Here is a 16,562-nt window from a genome sequence, read left to right as displayed (position 1 = left end):
CAGACTTTTTTTTTAGTAAGTGCTGATTTTAGATGACTTGAATGTTTTTTTGGAGCACCTCCACCCTGGGACAGTTTTCTCTGTTATGTTTCCTTTAACAAATCAAGATTCTTTTTAAAGTATTCTGGCGTCTTCTTCTGAAAATAGACAAAGTAAGATGTTTGAGTTAAATATAGCTTTTCAGAATAAAAGGTGGACAGCCAACAATGAGTAATACACATGAAAAGAGGAGATACAAATATAATTTCCTAAATATAGTCATCCATTTATAGATTCATTCAAAGAGCGTCTGTGTCTGTTACTTCAAGGATCCGCATGGCAGGTATCAAGGGTCTGCAGGGTGTGGTGAGGAAGACGGTGAATGATGAGCTTCAGGCCAACATCTGGGATCCTCAGCACATGGACAAGATCGTCCCCTCGCTGCTTTTCAATCTACAGAGTGGAGAACGAACAGAGAGGTGAGTGTTTCCAAGGGAAATGTCAGATGATTGAGTACTTATTCATATTATCCTTTTTTTTTTTTTTTTTTTTTTTTTTGGTTAGTGTTACTTATTTTTTTGACTGTTACTTTTTCATATTAAAAAAAAGTTTGCCAGATATCCACATCCTCTTCTTTTTTAAATTCACTTCATCATTTGTATACATTTTTGGGAATCAAATTCCTCAGTGTGGCTAATCTGGCTAATGTAGGCCATTATTTAGGATATACCATCACCAGAACATCTTAGTTTAATATGTTTTCTTTTAAAACAATTTCTATTTGGAATTAAAGATGCACAGAGTAACAATATACTTAAAAACATACCCCCTTAAAAACCCCCACATAAAAAATGAAGTAAAATCCCCACCCATCCCAGTAGCAGCCCCCTCAGTACAATTGCTACAAGTATTTCCCTTGAAGGGAGTTTTGGGCATGAGCCTTGCTATTCTCATAAAATCTCATCTTGTGAGACTCCGCTGCAAGGAAGCTGGACGCTCAAAACCTGTTGCGTGTTGCCTTGACAATTTTGAACAAAAAAGAGATGGTGACGGATGATAGTTCAGAGGCAAAGTCCGTATGTCTGACAAAAGCCATGTATAAGGGTATAAGTATGATGTTATGAAAAGCCTCCTCTTCTGTCCACACGTACCACGCCATGTTGTCTCGGCGTGAACTGGTCATCTGACCCCATACATTACATCCTGTGAAGTTTAAATGTTAAAAAAGTGTTTCATTAGACTTTTGCGAAATATTTCTATATCCAAACGTCTGAAAAACATCCTCATGACAGCATGTTTTTTTTTTTTGCGATATTTGAGAGGTTTTTTGAAATTCAGGTGTTTCCATTACCAGTTTTTTATTGCTCTATTTAGATTTTACGAATTTCTAAAGGTAATGGAGATGCACCTACGGAAGGAATATATACAAAAACAATTTTATCATGTTGAAGAAAATGTGAGGTAAACAGGCCAGGCCAAGATTTTTTTTTTAATAAAAAATTTGATAAATGCTCTAACACTCAACATTTTTTCATTTTGTTAAAGGTTTCGCAATATCAACAACTAATATGCTAGCAAAACATTTACAAACATGGACAACTCATTTTGCTCTTTTTTTGCAAGAACAATTTAGTTTTTAAACGTTTTCTCTAATTTCATGCCCTTGCCTTGTGACCATAAGATCTACCAGTTATCTTCCTGAACCTAAAACCAACAAATTATCTAGCAGTCTATAGTATAAAAAGACCAAGTATCATATGTAAGTGATGGTGTTTTTAAATTATATACTAATTAGTGGTGCAAAGCATCACAAACCTAACTCAACAGGATGGTGGAATCAAATCACAGATCAGATCATTTTCAAATCAGAAGAAAAGAGAAAAAAGATTTAATTGATGACCTTTTATTTTGACACCCTGGATCTTTAGGCTCTGGGGCAATGTTACGAAAAGCTACTGATTGTTGCCACACAACCGCCAGTGGATATCCGCATAATAAAAGCAGATACGGTGTGCAAGTTGATACAAAGCAACCATACATACTTAAATACCAACACTGCATGATCCTGTTTTATGTGAAAGTTCATCATACTGCCTCCATATTTGCTCAGTGGTTCTCCATATTTCCTATGAGCACAACTTAAACAATATCCTCCTTTTACTTAGACATTACTCAGTATTTATTGGCTGTAGGTCTTTTTTACACCATAATGATGGATTTTCTTCACTCCATGAATTACATCTTTTCTTAACCGTGGAGGTTGGTTTGTTTGCATCATGGAGCAACTGGGATCCTTTGTACCTCTAGTTCCTACTCTATGTCAGACCCGGAATGTATTCCATTTGCTGCTCCAAACACTTACTAGTTTTTTGCAGAAATCATGATTATGTGAAATTATATGTTGTTTGGTCTGAAAATATTTGGACAGCAATATAACATAATTTTTAGCAACTGACTTTATTTACCACCACAGTAGGTTTGAAATCAATCAATTAAGGCATTAACCTGACACGCTAGAGGGATGTGTCTTACACATCCATCTGGGAAAGCTTCAATAGGAAACATATGAGAAGGCTTTTGAAGAAACACCGAGTGTGATTGGATGAATGTTCTGTCTGTCACATTTCTATGGGCCAATCAGAGCAACAAAACACAAGACGTAGCAGCTTTCGAGCTGCGCGTGTGCAGCTACCGAGGAATAATGTGAAACATGGCAACTATCAACATGTCAGTACTCAACTTTTGTCGTTTTTGAAAAGAAAACAACTCACTAATGTTTTTGTTCTTCTTTTAACAAAGAAATGTTGTGAAGTTCTGATAAAACTTACGCTTTAGCAGGATCCACGCTAAGCTCTTCCGCCATAATTTCACCGGCCTCTTGCTGCTGCTTGTTTACGTCACACCTCTCCTGTGCCTGAAAGCCCCCATCTGAACCATTTGGGCCGGGTTAGAAAGTGACAGGACCAATCAGTGTCAAGGGACAGTACTTTTGGGCGCGGCAGAGTCGTGACGTAAACAAGCAGCAGCAAGAGACCAGTACAACTATGGCGGAAGACATTAGCGTGGATGCTGCTAAAGCGCAAGTTTTATCAGAACTTGACGACAATTTCTTTGTTGAAAGAAGAACAAAGGACAGTAGTGAGTTGTTTTCTTTTCAAAAATGCCAAAAGTCGTGTACTGACATGTCTACAGTCACCATGGTTCATGTAATGTAGTTCTTTATGGAGTTTAGTCTGGTTGGTAGGGGCACAGGTGCAGCTTGTTAGCAGCTACGTCATGTGTTTTGTTGCTCTTATTGGCCCATTAAGATGTGACTTACAGAATGTTCACCCAATCACCCTCCAAGTATTTTTTCAAAGGCTCTGCCTTTCCCAAAAGCTGTGTATGGTTTGTTTGTGGATCCTCCTGCCCTCACTTCTGTCTCAGTAACTGAAAAACATGCTCTGTTGGGTTTGTATCAGATGATGGGCCTAGTCATTGAAGATTACTCCATCTCTTAGCCTTCAGAAACTCTTGGGTTGTTTTTGCTGTGTGTTTCTGGGTCATTATCTGTCTGCATGTACAAAGCAACATGTGAGCGGAGTATAGCCCTACACACCTCAGAATCCATCTCCTGCTACTTTAGTCAACAGTCACATCATTAAGAAACACCACTGGCAGCCATACATGCCCACACCATATCACTGCCTTCACCATGTTTGACAGATGATGTGGTGTGCTTTGGATCATGAGCCGTTCCTTTCCTTCTCCATAATTTTGTCTTCCTATTATTCTGGTAAAATTTTGTCTTGGTTTCAGTAGAAATCTGTTTTCACTTTGACATGAAAGAGTTATTTTTTTTAATATATATACATTTTTGTCAAAAAGCCAAATCATATTGACCATGGTATGATCCTTCTAAGGGTAAACACCTAAGGGGGTGAATACTTTTTTATTGGCACTGTACTGCTGAGCTCCTGATAATGGAGGTACTCTGATTAAAAGGGCTGTGATTCCTAAATATTTTTTTGAAATCCCTTTAATTAAACGGTGGTGGAAAATAGAGGAAAATTGTGTTGCACTTCAAATACTTAAAGACCTAACTGTAGCCATCTGCAACCTTTTTATGACTATATTAATATCATCTTTTAAATATTCTGTACTCTGTTACAATGACATTTGTGTGTTCATTTTATTTTGTGTTCCTTCTTGAAGAATACATGCCTGACAAAGTCACTGTAGTCTACAGTTTAAAGAGGTTGAAAATGACCTCAGTGTGACCGTGCATCCCTCACATAACCAGCCCACATACTGTGTTGATGTAGTCTGTGAAAGTTAATGTCCTTAAATTGTGTTATTTTGATTCGGCCAGAGCAGTCCAGGGTTATGGTGTTGCAGCCAAATCCTTGTGGTGTGTTTGTCCTGCATTAGGCCATATTTGTCCTGGCACCCATGTCATTCATCATCATTGTCATCACCGAGAGAGCACACTGACAGCTCTGCAGCACTTGCGGGCATCTGTCAGTCCACCTGCAGCAACGGGAACAAAAAACACCAGGAGATAAGGGGAAATGTTGAAGGAAAAAAGGGAGAGTGGGGTTGTATAAAATGGGTGGTGAATACAAGCATTGCAAGCATTTAGAGCTGGGGATTGTCAGAGAGAGAGAGAGAGGAAGATGCAGAGTCTGAAGCCTCCCTCTCTTGGCTGAATTCCACATACTGACATTCACTTTGACGTCAATGTGGGGATCTGAAGGTTAGGGGGGGAGAAAAGTGGGACAGCAGCAAGACGAGCACTCTAAGACTGTGTAGAGGGGAGAGAATAGAAGGTACAATGATGGAAATGTGTAGGTGATTATAACAGAGAGACAGATGGACAGAGATAGACAGACACACTCCAGCAGAGGGACACATTTACTTCTCAGCTTCCTCCTCTGTGAGTGTGCGATGAGCACGAGGACACTGCTGTGTGTCCTCCATTCCTCCCCTCACTGTGCATAGCCAGACATTAGCAGCCATAAAACCCACAGCAGTCAGTGCAGTGTCTAATTAAACTCACAGATGGTGCATTTTTCTCTACATTAATCCTCCTTTCACATGTACGAGTTCATTTAAAGATCAGCTTCAAGCATGGACTCTGGAAAGCGATTTCTGGAGATACGTAAATCTCTGCAAACTGTTCTGTGTTTTAAAAAGAACACCTACAAGCCTGATTGATCAGTTTTAATGCGACATGAGGGTGCTTGCAAAGGCTTCATTTTCCCAAACAATATTACTGCAAGCATTGCCTCAGCAGAATTTTTAAGGTAAATGATCCTCGCCTTAAATATTCTCCTTTACTCTCCCCTCTGCCTCATAGACGGCTTGGTGAACTGTTCGATGAAAGCAGATATAAAGTCAATTTGTTGTAGCTGAACACTCTCTGAGATGACAGTAATGCTGTTTTATTCTTGTGCCAGACACTGTTCTGTGATTTTTCTAAATCACTGGGCAAAAACAGCAGAGAAAGGCTATTAGAGTGACCTGTGAGTGAAGTCTCCTACGGGTGCTTTTAGATTCTTTTTTATTTGGACAGGGGTCAATGAGAGTGGTTAAATGAATGCTAAACCTTTCAGCAGCTTCAGTTTTATTCACGCCTGAGTTTCCTTATATTGCAGCATGAGGTAATGACTTGTCTTGGAGTTATTTTACCAACGCTTATGTAAAGATCCTTTTTACTTTGAGATTCCAAAACAGCTTCATCATGAAGCTCCTCATAAAACTACTGGACATAAAAAAAGAAGCTCTTAACTCCTATTGGGTATAAAACATTGTGGTAATATTTGCAGATCATTGTAGTCCACAGTCCAAAACATACTGTCATGTCTGCAGTATTATCCTTGCATGCAAAATTGCTAAATAATAGGAGAAAAAGTCAATGGTTTCATCTCTGAGTCTGTGCATTTTTCTTAACATCTGACAAGCTTATTCATACTCTGCATTCTCCAGCATAACAAAATCCTCCCTCTTACTTCAAACCATATTTCCATCTTCATGTTCCTTTAATAGCCCAGCTACACTGCAGGATCATAGAGCAGGTCTCCTGAAAAGATTTCCGTTGCTCATTAAACACCAAGTATGTTATTCTTATCCAATAAAGGTTACTCATGGGACAATTTTAGAATAAACTACTTTAAGAATAGAATTACTTTGAGTCTCAGCTTTTCAGCAGCAAAACAATACATACTTTAACCAGTCAAAATTGTAAGGAAAAATGTAGACCTTTTAAAACACTTTACTGCAAGGTTATGCAGATATGAAAGCGTTCAAACAAGCTGTCAGAGAAATACACAAATAGGTCAGTCAAAACATCAAATAGAGGCACAAATTGTCCTCAATTGTAAAAGTTGTAACATGTTTCTATGCCTTCTAATGGCTTCTTTTTAGCCTATCAGTAATTTAAAGCTCCAGAGAGGACTGTAATCAAGTAAAAGTGTGGTTACTTTGACAAATGTTGCTTATGTAGAAGTAAAAGTACTAGTCAATAAATCTACTCAAGTGAAAGTAACGAAGTAAAACCTTTTAAGTAAAGCACTTTTAAAACACTCAGTTACAAAGTTCTTCACATAAAGAAAAATAAATAAATCTCTGACTTCTCAGAAAGGTGAATTCAGTTTGAAATTCCTCATTCCTGTTCAAAATGGTAAAACGTGGAGAGCTCACTGAAAATGAAAGAGTCAGCATTAAAGCACTTCATGATGCTGGATGGTCTCTGAGACAAATAGGACAGGTGGTCTAATAAAATTGTTAAGCACTGTACATGGATATGAACACACCTTGAAATCATCAAATGGTTTGAATTAAAAGGGTGGTATGTACTTAAATGTGACCCAAGAACCTAAAATGAATTAAACTGAGATTTTGAGAGATTCAAACCTCTTTTTGACCAACCAAGCTGTTCAATGCAAAGGCTGAGTACTTATTTTTATTATAATTATTAATACCTCAAAACCATGCTGAAGGTTACATGTGTAATGAAGTGATCAACAGCAAGCTGCAAATATGCTTTTCAGATTGTGAAATGGAAATATTCCAAAAGTGAAACTTATTGTTAAATGAAGGCAAGAAGGGATTGTCCATCTGAACTCATGACTTAGATGTCAACAGATAAAGATCGGCAAAGAAATAAGACTTAATGCTTTGTCCACAGTGGGTGCTAAAAGCAACACAAACTAAAAGTTCCTTACAGGAGCTTTAAAAAAACTCAAAAAAGGACCATAGTTTGAAAATAACAATAATCCTTTCAGTTTCATTCCTGAAGTCAAAGCGGTATAATAACCCAGCATCAAATATCTGCTCTTTTTGGATGTGTCTGAAGTTGGAACTGAGCTGCAGACAGACAGGAAGCCGCATTTCCTTCACAGCAGCAGCCGCAGCAGGAACGATGAAAGAGTTATGCTGTTAATAAATAATGTCATCATTGGTGGACCACCCGAGGCCAGTCATGACCAAGATAGAGAGTTATAGTAGAGGTTTTAACTATGCATGAGAACAAAGAAAGGCATGACCCTCTGTGAGTTCTCACACAGTAGCACATAGATATACAGACCAAGAAGTCCCCAGCATTCATAACACACATGAACACAGTCACCTGTTTTACTGCAGACTCACTGCAGAGGGAAACGTCCCCTCAGGAGTGAAGGCTGCAGAGTGTTTTTGGTGTTAAAAATTGAGCCTTTGTTGAGATGTTATTGAATTTCAAACTCTTTCTCTCCCTCTCTTTTTCTGTCTGTACCTCTCTCCCCCTCCCGACTCGCCTCCACCCTCCCTCCCCTGCTCTTCTCTTTCCTCTGCTTCCTCACCTGCATCGCTCCCAATCAGCCGCTCCCCGTCTCCGCTGCAGGCGTCGGAGAAGGAGAAGGAAAGCCCGGTGGAGCTGACGGAGCGCTGCTTCAGGGAGCTGCTGGGACGAGCCGCCTATGGAAACATCAAGAACGCCGTCACACCCGTGCTGATGTGAGACAACCTTTAAACTCTTGTGTGCTTGATATCGTATCCGCTTTTGTGAATTGTTTTGTACTTAACCTGGAGGAGGGGTGAGTGTTTGTGTGATGTTGCAGCATTTTTATCTGTGCTCTGATTGGCCTCACTATTGAAACAAGGTCAGTGCAAGGTTGTAGAGTTGTTGTTGCCAAGATATGAGTGCATGATTTGCAAATATGACATTGTTGTCTTGTTGTTTATTTCTTCATTTTCTTTAGCTGCAAGGTTGTAATGTCATTACAGTTTGATTTCTCTTGTTCTGATGGACTGTTTTGTTCTTTTAAGGTCATCTTCATCTAACATTATCTGTCTCTGAGCATGATCTTCTGTGATAAGTGTTGTCTTATTAGTTAGTTGTATTTCTGTACATCTTGCCCTTCCTGATTACTGAAGTATCTGAATTAATTTAACATATCTGTTTGTTTCTTAAATCTTCTTTTGCTGTGCTCTTACACCTCATGTTTGTGTAGCTGTAGCAGCCCTAGACTTTAAACCTCTTTCCATAGCTTTTACTTGTCTGTATGTTGTATATCTATTGTTTTTGCATTTCCCTGTCTCTCTGCATCTGTAGTAGTGTTTGTATTCTGTCCTTTTTATTGCACTGATGCTCTGGGCATGTCCAAAGCTGACCTACAGTTTAATTTTCTTTATTAAGTTAAATCTAGTGGAGTTCAGAAATCTCTTGTGGATAAAATATGGCATTTATGCATGTTTTACATGCATGTAGGAATAAATTTTTACAATTCTAGTATCTGAAAAGCATATAATAACAATATCAAAATGCACCTGAAATACAAAGTAAGATCTGAAGGTTTCTTCCCCAGCAAGCATGCCCAGAAAGGCACTGCAGAGTTTGAATTAGCAAAATTTCAGGGACTTGTAAGCTTTCTAATGCCTATATTGATTATTTTGTTCTCCAGAATCCATCTGAGTGCAGCACTGTTTAGCATTTTTCTGTGCAGTTATGTTTCTTTGAACTCTCTCAATCCTTCTATTTTAAGTTTGCACTCATTTCCCCTTTCAATTAATCTCACTTGTCACGACCTGTGTAATACCAGCTCAAGTCCATCACTCACTATGTTGTGGTCAATGCATTTATCACACTTTAACCTCACTTGTTGTAATTTAACAGCTATTTAGCAGTAATTACTCTGATACCTCTCTGGAGTTCTTTTGTAATTTTATTGTACTTTTTGTCTTTTTGCAAAACTCTTTATTCTGCACACACTGATGGTGTGTTAACATTTCAGTCCATTGTTAATGCATGTTTTGTGTGTACCCAGACATATTTATCAGATAAGAAAAAACTGCAGTGCTTCCTTGTTTCCATCTAAGAGATGTAATATTATTCCTGAAAGAGAAGAACACACAGGGAGCCTTAATGTCTGGGTTTTTTGGCTTTATGAATTTGCTCTCTGTCTCTTTCTGCTTCTTATCACTGCTGCTTTATTACATTTTCTGTATCCTCCTCAACCCTCTCTTCCTGTCTGTGCTCCCCCCTCAGGCACTTAGATAACCACTCTCTATGGGAGGGGAAGACCTTTGCAGTGCGTTGCTTCAAAATCATTATGTACTCCATCCAGGTGAGTGAGACAGTGCCAACAAATGCTCAAAGACCTCTTCCACAACCTGCTTTTCTCTCTCTTACACTTAGGCAACCAAACATCCAGGTGCTGATGCAACATTTTGCGTCACTTACTTGGTTCATCATGTAGAAACTCTCTCCAGTAATCGTAGAGTGATCTAGAGCCAAACCAACTGAAAATCAGAGATTTTGAAGTTTGCCACTTTCAAAAGACGAATTATTATGTATAACTTGCCACTCCTATTTTCTGTGATCATGCTCATATATACTTTTTTTCTTTATTTGTCTCAATCATCTTTGTTTTTCTGCCTCTTTCTTAGTCCCAGCACTCTCACCTGGTAATCCAGCAGCTCCTCGGTCACCTGGATGCTAACAGCAAGAATTCAGCCACGGTGAGAGCTGGCATAGTAGAAGTGCTGCTGGAGGCAGCTGCCATCGCAGCCAGCGGCTCTGTAGGTGAGAGGAATGACAAACATGCACGGACACATACCAGCTGGCGCATTAGAAGTGGAATTAAACCTGTTTAGCATCAGATTTCTTATTTAACTGGAATTTTGATAATTCTGTTTGCATATGCAGGTCCTACAGTGCTGGAGGTGTTTAACACTCTGCTGCGGCAGCTCCGTCTGAGCGTCGACTACGAGCTGACTGGCTCGTATGATGGTAGCACCAGCATCGGCACCAAGATCATCAAAGCCCACGAGGAGAGGCAGCTGCAGGAGGCCGTCATCAGGACCATCGGTGAGTCTGTGGGTGGTGTGTGTGTGTTTGTCTCACTTGGGTCTGCAATAATTCCTGTGTGTGTACATGTGGGAGTTTATAACAGCCTTGTATTAATTGTCCCTCTTCTTCATCTCATGCTCACCTCTCTTCACTCCCTGTTTCTGTCTTTTTCAGGCTCATTTGCAAACACTCTTCCAACGTACCAGAGATCAGAGGTGATGCTCTTCATCATGGGTAAGATCCCTGTGCCCGGGGTTCACCCAGCTCTGCCCTCTACAGGCTCTGGGTAAGACTACAAATCCCACAAACATATGATCTCTTTGTATGGCAAAGCTAAAACAGAAATCTTTTTGTAATCCTTTGATACTTTTAATTTGAACTACAGTATGAAAGACAAGACAAGGCCTTTAATTCAGGGTTCCTGCAGACCCTTGAAAAGTCTTAAAGTGGACTTTTGAAAGTGAAGGACTTAAAAAGTCTTAATTGGACTCTTGAAATTTAAGACCATGGAAACTCTTACAAAGTGGGATCTTCTACTTGTAAAAGGTCTTAAATTTTAGATTGCACATTGACTATAAAAGAGGTATCATGACCCAAAAATGTCCTTGGTCTGTATCATTTGATATTTCATGAAAAGTACATTAAATTAAAAAAAATCAGTCCAGGTCTGGTGTTTTGAGAAATCTCATATGCCTTTTATCTTTGATCCTTTGCTGCACAAAAATATTATTTTTTTTCAGTTCATGCCTTTAAAAGGTATTCAAATATCTTAATGTTGATTTTCATAGTGTGTAGAAACCCTGTTAATTTGTGTCTTAATTTCCTTGTCCTCCAGGCCCGAAGGCACAAGAATGATCCAGATTATGTTACTGAAGTCCTTGGTCCAGGTAAAGATTGCATTGTTGATTGTCAGGGCCTTTGTCCACTAGCAGCTCTTGAAACCCTCCTGCACCCCAGCTCCTCCTTTATTCTGCTTCTGACTAATCAATGTCATTCTGTTTTTATTGATGCCTACCCCGCTCTGGGTTTTTTGCTGCACTCTCTCTCCCTGCCTAATGCTTTCCTTATCAGTATAAGAAGAGCAGGAACGTGTGCTGTTCCTGTTAAATGCTTTCCATGTAGGCTCGTGGAAGGACAGGGGGATCCCAAAACAATCCCAGCACCAAACATAAATCATGGCATAAGTGCTAATTAATGAGAAGAGAAACTTAATAACATGTTGAGGGGTAGGGCTTCTGCTAATGCCAGATTCCTTAATGTTGTTTCTATGTTTATTTTTCTGATTTGTTTGACTAAAAGCAGTTATTAAGCATACAGAGCAATTTAAAACTCACTTGTAAGAGTGTAAGAGTAACTTGTAAGAGTAAGCACCAGTGAGAAGTGCTCTATAATTGAGATCATGAGCACTGCCAGCGTAAAAACACAGCTCATGGACATCGGGCCTGATACTATAAATAGTTCTCAAGAAGTTTCAGCTGTGGTCTATAAAGCTTTACAAGAGCATGCAGCTCTTAAAAAATACTATTTTATTAACCTGATTATTGCAGTTCTCTTCTTCGTATATCTCTTTGATATTCTTTCATCTTTATGCTCTGCGTTTGCCTGATCATGATCTAAGGATTTTTTTGTGCTGCAGGTGTAAATAAACAGCATCATCTCACAAAGCCCATTTTTATCTATCCAGGTAGACAGTGCATGCTTAACCAGAGTTGGACTAAAAAAGTATTCTGTTGCTCAAAATTTGAAAGTACCTTAAAGAATGTAAACAGAAGAATTGTTGCAACTAATAAGATTCACATTACTGTAAGGTCAGTTCATCAGAAAATTGTTGCTCTCAGATGTAAAATTCACCTTCACTCTCTCAGGTGACAGCAGGTTACCAAACCACCAACATGCTGACAGCCCTGCCGAGCTCCTTCCTCGAACCACTGCTGTCCTTCTCCCTCACGGAGGATCCTGAGGTCCGTCTGCTGGTCCTCCAGATACTCCTCAGTCTGATCGACAGACACGAGAACACGCCCAAGTTCTCCAACATCAGGTATGTGGGTTTGTCTGCAGGAACAGCGTAGTCTCATGTCTGTTCTGTTTAATAATGTGACTTTTCTCTACACAGCATCATCTCGGACATCTCTGTGCTCAAACTCAAAGTGGACAAATGTTCCCGGCAGGACAACTTGTTCATGAAAAAGGTTCAACTTCTACTTTTAAACTTGCATTTCACATTCATATTAAACTGTGAGTCATTGAAACCACATTTCTGCTTTTTGGACCAAACTAAAATCCTTTTATATCCTACAAATGTGAGGGATAATCCATGCAGCATTATGATATTTTTTCTAGCTTTAAGATTTCTAATCAAGGACAGATGGCCCTATTTTATTGAATTATTATTGGAATACGATAAATATACATTTTATTATAATGTTATGTACATGTATTTTTAGATCTTTATGTTTATAGTCTTCATTGTTTTATGTTACTAAATGTTTAATGTTTTATATACTCAAAGACCCAACTAGGGACAAGACTTGAAAATTAGCATAAAGCTGCACATCAGTTTCATGTTCTGTTTTGAAACTATGCATCATCCTTTTTATATAAAGTAAATTTGAATTTAATAAAAATTACATGCTCCAGAAAAAGTAGCAGTAATTTACTTTTAAACAACTGCTTTTTAATCCCAATTTGCTGCAATGATGCCCATTTATAAAGGGACTACATTGCAAAGCTGTTACCAAATACTCATTAATCAATCCGTTATCATTTACTCAGCATATAGCAAAATGCTTAAACACTATGACTATTGCACATTGATAGCATTGCATTGCCATCCTACTCAAACATAATGAAACAAATTTACATTGTGAAGTTACCTCTGTCTTCTCTGTCTGTTCTGCTCCTCACCCTCTTCTTTCATCCTCCTTCCAGCATGGCCAGCAGCTGTACCGACACATTTATCTGGGATGTAAGGAGCAGAGCAGCGGCCGGCGCCACTACGAGACCCTCTTCACTCTACTGGCTCTTCTCAGCGTGGAGCTCGCCAATGAAGAGGTGGTGGTGGACCTCATTCGCCTTGCACTCGCCTTGCAGGTACTGCTGCTCAGAGCCACATTTGGCTCCAGTGTTTAAGTATCACTGGCCTATAGTTTTAGTTCACATACTTTTATGTAGTAGTAGCATTAAATTGGTTTGTTTTAGCTCCTCAGCCTGTTGCAGTCCAGGTCTCCTTTCTGATATCTGTTTTCTATGCAGGATCTGGCACTCTCCACAGACGAGGCTCTGCCTGTTTATAACCGCTGTGCTGTTCACGCTCTCGCCGCCGCCTACCTCAACCTCATCTGCCAGCTCACCACCGTGCCAGCCTTCTGCCAGCACATACACGAGGTCTGTGCCGGGGATTCTCTGCTAATGCAATCTTTGTGTCTGAATAATCAGAGCCTTGTTAAAAAAACAACCCTCCTCCTGTCAGGTTATCGAGGTGAGACAGAAAGAAAGTCCCCATCTGTTGCCTGAGGATGTCTTCGTTGATAATCCAAAGTATGTGCCAGGATTTAATTCTTCTTTCCTCAAACCATACAGACACAGGGAAGTTGCTGTTAATTTACAATACATTTTTAAACCACAATTTATTTTTTCTCTTAGGCTGCCTTCTTCTCTAGAGAAGGTAGAAGGGGATGTTTTGTTTCTCCAATCAAAGATCACTGAGGTCCTCGGAGGCAGCGGCTATAACACAGACAGACTGGCTACGCCTTATGTCCCTCAGTTTACTGGTAAGGAGCTCAAACAGTACATCTTTAGTGTATTTAGAACAGAGTTCAGAAGTCTTTAAACTGTGAGGACATGGTGGAGAATTCCTTGCGTGAGTAATGTCTGCTCTCTAAGTAAATATTGATGATGTTCATTGATTTCCCAGTGTGTTACAATTTTGTCAGGGTGCTATATTGATTCCTGTTTGGAAATACCGAGCTGAAATACTCCCTGGAGCTGGTGGGGATTTATTATTTGGTTGAAGGACACTTAATCGGAATCTGGAGAATCTGGAGCCAAGATCACTGAGCTAAAGGACAATCATTATCTAACTTTGGCAGCCAGTTCTACACATTTCACCCTTTATATTAGGATGGCATTGTAAAATGATTGAAGAAAAGGAAAGAATAAGATCTCTCTTTCCAGATGAGGACCGGCTGTCCAAGAGGAAGAGTATCGGGGAGACTATATCACTTCAGGTGGAGGTGGAGTCCAGAAACAGTCCAGAAAAAGAGGAGGTGAAAAACACAGTAATTATTTGACACATTATAAGGAGATGTTACACTTTTGTAGACGTTTTTGGTACAGAGCGTTGAACCAAATTTGTGTTTTTTCTGTGCTCCAGCGCACCCCTGCAGAGGAGATCACATTTGAAACCCTGAAAAATGCCATCGGTATGTTCAATGACTTTGTTGTTTCAAATGTATTCATAAACTTTCCATTGATTTGTTTATTTGGGTCACTGCTTCAGTTGAAGCCAAGGAAAATAGGTTGAAATATTTTATGCTACACCAATGAGCTTCATGAATTTAACATTAGAAATAAGCTGCCAACAAAAACATTTAGGGAAAAAATATGTTGTGCTCCAAATACATGCGACTTCAGCATCATGCATTATTGAAACTTAAACAGGAAAGCGCTGTTTGTGTCTCCCTCTAGTGGACAGTGTGGGTATGGAGGAGCAGGAGAGGGAGCGGAGGAGACAGGTGGTGGAGAAGTTTCAGAAGGCCCCCTTCGAGGAGATAGCTGCCCACTGCGGTGCCAGGGTACAAATATTGTGGTTTTTTTTCAGCTAGTTTGTTTTTTATCATCTTTTTCCATCATCCAAGCTTTTATTGTTGTTTATTATGATGTATTTTCTTCCTTTTAGGCTACACTACTGCAGAGCAAACTCAATCAGATCTTTGAGATTACAATCAGGTAAGAGTTGCTCCTTTGGATATTATATACTAGGAAACATTCTGCAACCCTGACACTGAATTAAAGAATACAGAAGCAATTTAAAGACAAACAAAGCAGAACTATTTAAGGCAATTAAGCTCACCAAACAGGGATACACCCTAACATGTTCTAAAGTACTTCGGTAAATTCAGTTATTTAACTGGGAAGAAAATAAAGGTTACGCTTATTTGAAACATCTATAAATAGAAGTTACAAGGTTAAAAAAATAAGGTTTTAAAATGCCGAAGAGGTAAAAGTTCACTGGCTCCAAACAGACATTGTTCAAAGAGTCAGGTGTAGCAGCACAAAAATAGCCTTTCCCACTCCTGATGTAACACAAAGATCATTTTCTCTAGGTTGTTTTTGGTGGATTTTAATAGCTTTTGATGCATGAAATAAAAAATAAATCAAATCAAAGCATGTAAAAATCTGTATTTGATAAAAAGTATCTACAGCTGGGTAATTAAGGCCTAAAATAAATATCACAATATTTTTAGACTATGTCGTGATCCAGGATTAAATCATAATATTTTTAAGTCTCTTCTACATTACTATATGTTTTATTCAGCCCTTTGATGCATAGAATAACACCAGTATGATAATTAAAGTAGACCCCTCTCTATCTTATGTACAGTCTTTTATTGTGAATGGAAAGTTATAAAACATTTTCTTTGTTACGTTTACTATAGCTGATAATAAAAATGATTATTTACCTCGTTAGCAGTGAAGATAAACAGACTCAAAAATCACCAATCACAATGTGTAGCTGATGACCAATACAGTGCAGTCTAGTCCACTATTCAGGCTAGAAGCTTTGATTACTTTAATCATTTACCTGTGCTGATTCACACTTGGTGAACTTCTGACAATTTCATGACATGAGAGCGTCTTTCAGACCTTGTGCATGAGCTCTGCTGTGTGATCATTGGGTAAAAACGCTCATTTGGAGGCACAAACTTTTGAACTCCCAGTTGTTGATGTAAAATGCTGTTAGGCTGGTCAACAGATCGATAGTTGTGGAGAAGTCCATCTCAAACTACCGTCTCTTGCTTAATCACTTAAGCGTTTATTTTCTTTTTCCAGTCTTTCTTTCTTTATTCTCTCTCTTTCTCTCTCTTTCTCACATGCATGGAGGAGAATTTTCTGGTCGGGCAGAGGAGTGAGCTGTTTGCTGAGAGGCATTAGGCAACAGTGGCAAAAATCACGAAACATGAAGTATACTCAATATATCACCCACCCCTAAAAGCAGGAGTTCAGTGAAGTTTAAAGTAATTTGCAAAAAATATTGATCCTCCTCTCAGCTGCC

General features: G+C 39.1%; 1 protein-coding gene across 2 annotated transcripts in view; it reads left to right on the top strand.

Annotated features, from left to right (window-relative positions):
* Nucleotides 1–16,562, top strand: part of LOC121521231 (protein EFR3 homolog B) — a 45,650-nt gene that overhangs the window by 26,084 nt on the left and 3,004 nt on the right. For both annotated transcript variants that reach the window (XM_041805036.1, XM_041805038.1), the window contains 17 exons: nucleotides 309–458; nucleotides 7,819–7,953; nucleotides 9,485–9,563; nucleotides 9,886–10,021; nucleotides 10,145–10,306; nucleotides 10,463–10,574; nucleotides 11,124–11,175; nucleotides 12,154–12,326; nucleotides 12,402–12,477; nucleotides 13,217–13,378; nucleotides 13,541–13,672; nucleotides 13,758–13,825; nucleotides 13,931–14,058; nucleotides 14,462–14,553; nucleotides 14,661–14,709; nucleotides 14,975–15,081; nucleotides 15,186–15,235. In XM_041805036.1, coding sequence (XP_041660970.1) covers nucleotides 309–458; nucleotides 7,819–7,953; nucleotides 9,485–9,563; nucleotides 9,886–10,021; nucleotides 10,145–10,306; nucleotides 10,463–10,574; nucleotides 11,124–11,175; nucleotides 12,154–12,326; nucleotides 12,402–12,477; nucleotides 13,217–13,378; nucleotides 13,541–13,672; nucleotides 13,758–13,825; nucleotides 13,931–14,058; nucleotides 14,462–14,553; nucleotides 14,661–14,709; nucleotides 14,975–15,081; nucleotides 15,186–15,235 — 1,863 coding nt within the window. The remainder of the gene's footprint in view (nucleotides 1–308; nucleotides 459–7,818; nucleotides 7,954–9,484; nucleotides 9,564–9,885; nucleotides 10,022–10,144; nucleotides 10,307–10,462; nucleotides 10,575–11,123; nucleotides 11,176–12,153; nucleotides 12,327–12,401; nucleotides 12,478–13,216; nucleotides 13,379–13,540; nucleotides 13,673–13,757; nucleotides 13,826–13,930; nucleotides 14,059–14,461; nucleotides 14,554–14,660; nucleotides 14,710–14,974; nucleotides 15,082–15,185; nucleotides 15,236–16,562) is intronic.

This window comes from Cheilinus undulatus, linkage group 14 (genome assembly GCF_018320785.1).
Source record: "Cheilinus undulatus linkage group 14, ASM1832078v1, whole genome shotgun sequence".
Lineage (NCBI taxonomy): Eukaryota > Metazoa > Chordata > Actinopteri > Labriformes > Labridae > Cheilinus > Cheilinus undulatus.
Note: the sequence above shows the minus strand (reverse complement) of the source record. Positions and strands in the feature narration are given on the sequence as shown.